The following is an 8,846-nucleotide window of genomic DNA, read 5'->3' on the forward strand; positions in this document are numbered from 1 at the left end:
CCCCCCCCCCGAACTCCCGACCCATCTAAACCCCTCTGCTCCCTGTCCCCTGACTGCCCTCTCCTGGGACCCCTGCTCCTAACTTCCCTCCAGAACCCCACCCCCTATTTATGTACAGGCGTGACTACCTGCCCTTTCCTGGTTATTATACGCGGCCAGTCCGCATCCACATCCAATAGTTAAAAAAAAAAAATAAACTAATAATTTAAATTGGAATTTCATCCATTAATAAGTATTTATTATATAATTAAAACCATTCTATTGAAGGACAGATATTAAATAACACTAAATAAGTTAATGTTCAAAACAATATTAAAAATTTGAAAATTTAGAGCATGGAAACCAAAATAGCTAAAATTTAGTTTTGGCAAGATACACGGAATGGAAACTCCGGGATCTTTACCTTTCACTGAATATAGCCATCATACCAATAGTGGAATATAAAACAAGTCTACATATACTCTCCTTAAAATTTTTACTTCTGTCCATTCCCAATAATTGTAACAAATCATTATTACCTTCACTCCATTTGCCACGCGCCCCAAGCACAAAACCAAAGAAGTGAATATTTTTACCTCCCGTTAAGTTTTTAATTTCTTCCTCTAACTCAAGATAATAAGCCACCTTCTCACTGTGGGCTTGTTCCAAACTTCCGGCATTATCCTCCCATCGCACTGTAACATCAACCACCACTGCTGTATCTCCTTTTATAAATATAATATCCGGCTTTCTTAACTCACCCTTACTATTTCTCAAATGGGGCTCTATCATTGCCTTCCATCCTAATTTACCAACCTTATCTACAACTGCAGACACTACTCTATTATGCCTTTTTATCCTAGCATTCTTAGTCTTATAACATTGTCCTGAGATATGGGGAACAGTCTCCCGCACTTTACCGCACCATCTACAAAGAGCATTCACACCTCCTCTTCCTCTTGCTAATGTCTCCCTAGTAGGATAAATATTTGCCCTAAGCTGCAATGCTGCGATATACGCTGACGATTTAACTTTACTAGAGTTTCTAAAAATCGAATTACTAATTAAATCATTTTTAAAATATTTTATCCCTATTCCCTGACATCTCAGTTCCGACCATCTTAAAAATTCCTCTTCCCTCCATTTCTTGGGATGAGATGTTACTGCACTAAATGACAATATTTTATCCACAAGATTTTCTCCTGCATATAGATAAGATAGGTCCATCCAATCATCTCTCGAGACAATATGTCTCCTCCATTTACGAATTAACATATTTGGGATTTGCACACTAAACTTAGTGAGAGCTAAACCACCATCCCTACCTCTAGAATAAAATATCCCATCTGTGGTACACTGAGGTAAATGTAAAATCTCTTTAACTATTTTTCTAACTAACACATCAAGATCGTCTAAAAGATTAAAAGGGGGTTCTATTAAAAGAAGATTATAAAATAGCTTCGGTAAGATATATGTCTGTAAAATTAATATTTTTTGGGCCGGTTTTAATGGGGCCTTAATTAAATTCTCACTCCAATCTTTCAATTTTTCTTTAAGTACCGGTCCCCCTACACCTATCCAGGGATCTATTCTAGCCCCTAAATATTTTTCAAAATCCCCTGGTTGAACATATTCAATCTCCTCTGACCCTATCTGCCAATTATCCTTAGGATTAACTACATAGGTTTTATGTTTAGTTAAAATATGAAAGCCTTTTGTTTTCTTCACATTAACAGAGAGATTAGTATTTTTACAAAACTCCTCTAAGATACCCAAATTTTTAATCATTCCTTTATATGAGCTACTTAAAATTGCCACATCATCGGCAAAAGCCAATGACGTGACACCATTACCCTTAACATAAAAACCACTTCCTTCTACTTCTAATCTAGTTAAAAGGGGATCCATAGCAATATTAAACAAAATTGGGGACAACGGGTCACCCTGCTTGACCCCCCTCCTAATTAAAATAGACTCAGTAGCTTCATCACCCACCCATACCCTAGTTGTGCAATTATCATAAAGGTCCCTAATAATATCTATAAAATGTTCATCTATACCAAATCTTCTCAACCCGGCTATTATATGTCCGTGTCCCACAGAATCAAATGCTTTAGCCAGATCTACGAACACTATTGCAATTTCATTCCCATTTCGTTTAGCCCCTTTAATCAAATTATCTAATATAGCAATATTTTCCTCACACCCAGGGGCGGATATAAACCCTTTTTGTCTACTACATATCTTAACTGTTTCCACCAGTCTTTTTGCTAATATTTTGGTATAGATTCTAATCCAAACTGACCCAATTGTCAATGGTCTCCAAGATGTTAACTTCTTCATTTCCTCCTCATCTTGTGTCTTTGGTATTAAAATCGTTCTATTTTTCTTAAATTCATCTGGTACCTGTCTATTTAGAAACCATATATTAAAAATTTTTGTAAGTATTAAGGAGTCTAAATTAAAAATATCCCACAAATTGCTCACTTTTACTTTATCTGGGCCAGGAGCACTATCTTTTCTTATTTCTCTTAAAGCTATTCTAATCTCATCCACAGAGATCGGACTCATTAATATATCATTATCCGCATTCTCTGTGGATGATGGCCACCCTATCATATTACCATGTCCAATTGTTCCCAAAATATTGACATAGTATTCCTCAATTTCTTTCATAGGGATAGCACACTTAGCCTTATCTGGCTCTCCCATTATAATGCGAGTCAATCTTCTTCTATCCTTATCAAATAATTGTTGATAGAATTTATACTTAGCTTTCTTTGTAGCATATCTCCTAATTGCATTAAATTGCTTCCTTCTCCCCTCCTTTCTCATCTTCCCTTTTCTTTTATTCCTCAACTCTATTTGACTTTCATTTCTAGGGTCCTTTCCCTCTACTAATGAATAACATAATTTTTCCAACATTGCCCAACCGAGAGCTTTTGTTAAATCCTCCTTTAATAATCCTTCAATTTCCCCTAAACTATTTATTATTTCTCTTCCCTCCCTACTTTGTTTTCCCTGTTTACATATTTTCTCCACTAAATCCACTTCTGGGTGTCCTTTTAGTGGGAAAATCCTCTCTCTTGGGGGCGGAATTTCTAATATATTTACTCTAATGTCCTCTACCTCAGTCACTTCCTCCCTATCTCCTGTTACCACTAACTTCTTCTTTGCTAATTCTCGTCTTTTATCTGATATTTGTTTATTCGTTTTGGTCCTCATCTCGCTCTCAATACATTTATTTATATTCCTTTTCCCAATATATTTCCTTTCCAACTGTATAAGCTGCGCAACCTCATCTTTGGTCCATATACGAGATCTAGTCGATCCCTCTTTGATCTTACTTTTAGCAGCCATATCTTCTTTTCTTTGCTCATTCCTCACAGCAGGGTGTCTATGTCTACAGTGTTGGCTCAATCCAGATCTAGTATGAAAACCAAGCCCACAGACCGAGCACGTATGGCTCTTCATTGGGGTATCCGCCTTCTTGGGTATGCACTTGGGGTAGTGGCAAGCTATATTATGATATTGAGAAGATTTTCCACATTTACTACATACAACTCGTATGGCTTTACTTTTATGAACCACATTAATGTGTTTGGCCCATTTACCAAATGTTGGTAATATCTGGGGACATATTGGACAATTAAAACTATCAACGGGATACTCTAAATAAAAAACCCCATCCTTCCACGAACTACTTTCTAATATATTTATATTACTACCAGTACTGTTAAGATCCTTATTACGATCCCTATTAAAATCAGTACTTGGTCTAAAACTATTTAATAAACTAGACCCATTAACTAAATGAGCATTAAGATATCCCGATTCGCTAACATATGGATCATCAAATGTACTTAAATACTTAAAATCTGGATTGAAACTTTCCATAGTTAAATCATTAAAAGTGTCCCTTGTAAAAACCATCGGTAAGATAGATAAAATCTCCTCACCATGATCATCACAAACATTCTCCTCTACCTCCTCTCCATGCTCCACTGGGAGGACTTGATTCTCACTCTCATGCTCATGAGACTTCATTATAGTCCACACCATTTTATCCATTGGTCCAGCGACCCTGATCACACCCCTAATATATTTAACACTGTCAGCCGGGGCATCAAAGCCAACAGCGGGGGCGTTATTAACCCGGTCCAGCGCCAATCCGGTATAAAAATATAAATTACTTTTTTCCATAGCTAAAAGATTTACCCTTCTCAGGGGGAAACTAACCCTTTCCAGGGGGAAACTAACCCGTACCTGGGGGAAACTTACCCTTTCCAGGGGGAAACTAACCCGTGCCTGGGGGAATCTAACCCTTTCCAGGGGGAATCAACCCTTACCAGGGGGAGTCAACCCGTACCTGGGGGAGGCTACCCTTACCAGGGGGGCATCCATGTGGCACCATATGGGGCTGCCCAACCCCGTCCCACACCCCACTGAATGTGGGATGTGGGTTCGTCCTCCGCAATCCGCCTGGCTATCCAAGCCAGTTACCGGCTCTCACCACGAGGAGGTAGCGGTTGGACTTGCAATCCAGAGGCTTTCCTCAAAGAGGGGTCCCAAACAGCATAATGTCGAGCTCTAACGGGCGTGTGAGAAAAGGCTCAGATCTTGGTAGGGGTTGCCCCTATTGACCGGGCTCACGCCCACCCCCACCTCACCGATAACCCATTCTCTCACTACCCTCAGGCAATGTTTCCGTCCAAGCCCGACAGCTGAGAGGGTCCAGAGACGCATGGAGAGCCATTAAGAGAGCCATTAAGCCTCCCTGTTCCTTGTCCCCTAACTGTCCCCTCCTGAGACCCCCCCCCACCCTAACTGCCCCCCTAGGACCCTACCCCCTACCTGTACCCTGACTACCCAAAACCTTACACCCCCAACCCCCAGACAGCCCCCCCCGAACTCCCGACCCATCCAACCTCCCCCTGCTCCCTGTCTCTTGACTACTCCCTCCAGAACCTCCCTGCCTCTTCTCCGACCCCCTGGCCCCCTTACCGTGCCGCTCAGAACAGCGTGTCGGGCTCCACACGCAGCCCGACACGCTGCCGCGCTACCCCACAGAGCGCATAGCCCGGTTCCCGCCCTCGCAGAGTGCTGCAGAGCGGCGCGCTGGGCAGGGGGAGGAGCTCCAGACTGCCGGAGGCCCGTTGCGAACGGCCGGCCGGCTGCGAATGCAGGGAGGGGGAGGGAGGGAGAGAGAGGAGGGGAGTGATCTCAGCTGCAGGGGAGAGGAGGGGCTCTCTCTGGCTGCCGGAGCCCCATGCAAGTGGCACCATCCGGCCGGCTGCCCTGTCAGCGGCGCGCACTCTGCATGGGGGGGGAAGTCCGGACATTTACCAAATTCCCCCCGGACGCTATTTTTAACTGAGAAAAGCCGGACATGTCCGGGGGAATCCGGACGAATGGTAACCCTATCTCAGCATTTAGTTTGTGTACAATTTGTAAGTACTGGGCAAACCATTTTTGTATCATATTTAAAATATGCTGCTGTCAAAACAACAAACGAGGTAAGAGTAGCAATGTCTCCAATCAACTGTTTACATATGAAGGATGTAATCTGAGTTAATCAAATTCTCATCTACCATATGGAAATTGGTTTTCATAGGAGTGATGTGCTCATCCTTACACTGATTCCATATTCTTTACTTAATTGCCTTACAGTTTCAAAAAGACAATTTATTCTTAATTTAACTTTAGGCAAAAGGAACTTCGCAGGCTTTCAACAACTATTAGGACCATCCAAAATACACCGCTACCTCGATATAACGCGACCCGATATAACACGAATTCAGATATAACGTGGTAAAGCAGTGCCCTGGGGGGGGCGGGGCTGCGCACTCCGGTGGATCAAAGCAAGTTCGATATAACGCAGTTTCACCTATAACGCGCTAAGATTTTTTGGCTCCCGAGGACAGCGTTATAGCGAGGTAGAGGTGTATTTCAGCTGCGTTTTCGCAATAAAACAAAGAGCTTTTGCTCGCCCACATGTAGAGATTAAATCTGATGTGTCTCATAATGAATGCTACGCTTACTTACAACCACTGTTTATGTAGGGTCTTGTAGTGGCACCCATTGCTCTACCTGAGCACCGAGTAGGCTGCCAGTTTTGAAACTTTGTGTTAATAGATTGGCCATTTCACCAAAATCAGATTTCCAAAATGATTTTTTTTATTTGATTTCGGTTGTTGGGAGAAATGACTTTTGCTTTGGAATTAGACTATTGTAACACCGCCAGAGCCTGGTCATCGGCAGGCGGGATCAAACTGGGGATCTCTGGAGCTTAGTGCATGAGCCTCTACCGCATGAGCTAAAAGCCAACTGCTTCTTAGCTAAGGCTGTAGAACAGACTCATTTTATCTCTCTCTCTCTATGTGGTCTCAGTGCCACTGGATGGGACAGAACACCACACCCAGAAGGTGATTCAGTAATAGGATTTTCTTTCTATTTTAAATATGGATGGTCTTTCAGATGTTTTCCCTTCACCCTCGGCCCAAGAAATACATACAGAATGATAGGATTGAATTCTTCTGCCCATAGATACTTGTCCACAGCTCAGTTGTGCTTAGGGTTACCAACCCTCCAGGATTGTGCTGGAGTCTCCAGGAATGAAAGATTATTTTTTAATTAAAGATAATGTCATGTGATGAAACCACCAGGAATTCATCCAACCAAAGTTGGCAACCCTAATTGTGCTGAGTCCAGTGGCAGCTGTGTGTGCTGCTTGGAAGATGGAATTTTCCTTGTTTTGTATATAAATACAGTAAAAATGGAATTCTACAATTACAGGGCCAGAGTTTTCTTTCTGTATAAAAGGGCTGATCTTTCTAATCTCTTCCTACCAGGTGCAGGACAAGTTCCGTTTGGACCTCTCTGACGAAGAAGCTGTACATTACATGCAGAGTCTAATTGATGAAAGTGTCCACGCTCTCTTTGCAGCTGTAGTAGAACAAATACACAAGTTTGCTCAGGTAAGATGCTACAGATTGATGGGTTGTCTGTGGCCTCATGGTGAAAAGAGGGGTAGAGAGAGTGACTGACTGTGGGAACAGAGAGATGAGCATTTTGCCAGCCTATGCTTTGTTAAAGAATTTTGAAGTGGTTAAAAGGTGAGTTAGGTTCAGAGCAGCTGCCCAAGTGATCAATGAGATTGCAGAACCTTAAGGCAAAGCAGTATTTGTAATTTTGCATGGTCAATAGCTCGACCAGGAGAGAGAGAACTTTTAAGGACCTGCCATCTCACATTTTAGCAAGTTAAGGATTTCCCAAGAGTTTAGCTTTGAAGTGTATTTATTTGTAATTTTCTGCCTATGTAGTAAAGATTTGGGATCTTAAACAGCTTTAAGTTTCACAGTTCACAAAACATTATAAGTTAGATTGTCCGTTGTATTGTTTATACATTACAAAAATTAAATCAATAGAAATAAAGTTCAAAAAAAGCAATCTTCTGTCCATTATTCCTCTGTTAAATATACTGTATGGTTACATTTCTCTTGTGACCAGCAGACCCTTGTCTAGGTGTATCTTCTGCGGCAGGCTTCAGAAGCAGCAGAAAGCTGTGTTCAGCTGGGGACAGCCTTCTTAAAGACATGCCCACAAAAAAGTCTTCCCTTTGCAAGAGCAACTGGGCAGCTAAACTCTTGATTTGGAGAGTGCTGTTCAGTCTTGCAAGTAGTGTGTTTTGGCAAGCTCTGCATGGGTGGGTCCTTACAGGTAAAGTCTACCTGTTGGACAGAGCTCTGTGCTGTCTCTGAATCCTGCAAGAGAAGGATCTGCCACTCCTGAGCATGATATCGTCAAGAAGAGAAGTTTTAGCAAGTAAGGCTAAAGTCCTCATTTTCCTACTCTTGCTTAAGTTCACCCACAACTACTGACTCTTGTTGATGGTGGCTTTTATTGCTGGCTTCTAAACAGTGTATTCCAACTGATTATCTTTATAAAGCTCTGAAGCCTCCATGGGGGAATATTCTCCTTCTCCTCTATCATTTTTAATATCAGAATGCACACTTCCTTATGTGAAGAATGAAATTTTAGCCACATAAAGTGTATGTGCTCATGCTACTGTAGTCCATTGTGGGTGTGATGAGATGACTAATATCATTGTGCAATAAAATGATATTCACAAAAGCATTTTAATTCATCTTTGAGATCATAATGTTTTTCTGACTTGTCTAGCTCACATTTATCAGGGAGTTGTTTAAGACATTACACTGCCTGTTGGCCTTAACTATTAGTCTTATGAGGAGACTTGCAATTCAGAGAAGAATCACGAAATGTTGATCTCAAAAAATCCAGTCAGGCTTCCAAATATTTTTAGAAAAAATTATTTTCCAAAAGAATGATCAAAATCAAATACAAACTGTAATTTTCAAGTGAGGACTGTTTCTATGGCTATCCTTTCGGCAAAAGATCTTCCACTTAATTCTCTTTTTGATGCAGACTCGTATCTTTCATTTTCAAGTAGTGTGTTACCCTATAGCAGGGGTAGTCAGTTATTTTTTGTCAAGGTCCAAATTTCTTGGTCAAGGTATAGTTAAGGTCCAGACTCAAGAAAATAATGATAAAAAAAATAACGATAATAAGTAAATAAAAAGATTTTGGGGTCCGTTCAAAAGCGTCTGGCTGTCGGGATTTGGCCCATGATGCGCCTATTGACTACTCCTGCCGTACAGATTAAACAATACAAGTTTAACTTAATAAATGTGTTTTTAAGTGAAGACTATTTTTATATGTGAACAGAAGGAAAATGCTGAGAAAAAGAGAAATCTTTCATATTTGTACTCAGTCACTCTAGGTTATTGTGATTACTAGGTGTCCGGCAATGATTGATTTCTTGTAAGAACTGAGTTCAGGGCCCTAAG

The 8,846-nt window shown here is 41.1% G+C and overlaps 1 protein-coding gene across 2 annotated transcripts in view; it reads left to right on the top strand.

Moving 5' to 3' along the window:
* The window catches only part of PIK3C3 (phosphatidylinositol 3-kinase catalytic subunit type 3), a 147,294-nt gene that overhangs the window by 132,748 nt on the left and 5,700 nt on the right, over positions 1-8,846 (top strand). For both annotated transcript variants that reach the window (XM_026649295.2, XM_026649296.2), the window contains one exon: positions 6,831-6,956. In XM_026649295.2, coding sequence (XP_026505080.1) covers positions 6,831-6,956 — 126 coding nt within the window. The remainder of the gene's footprint in view (positions 1-6,830; positions 6,957-8,846) is intronic.

The sequence above is a fragment of the Terrapene carolina genome, unplaced genomic scaffold, assembly GCF_002925995.2.
Source record: "Terrapene carolina triunguis isolate 2854851 unplaced genomic scaffold, T_m_triunguis-2.0 Scaffold69, whole genome shotgun sequence".
Taxonomy (NCBI): domain Eukaryota; kingdom Metazoa; phylum Chordata; order Testudines; family Emydidae; genus Terrapene; species Terrapene triunguis.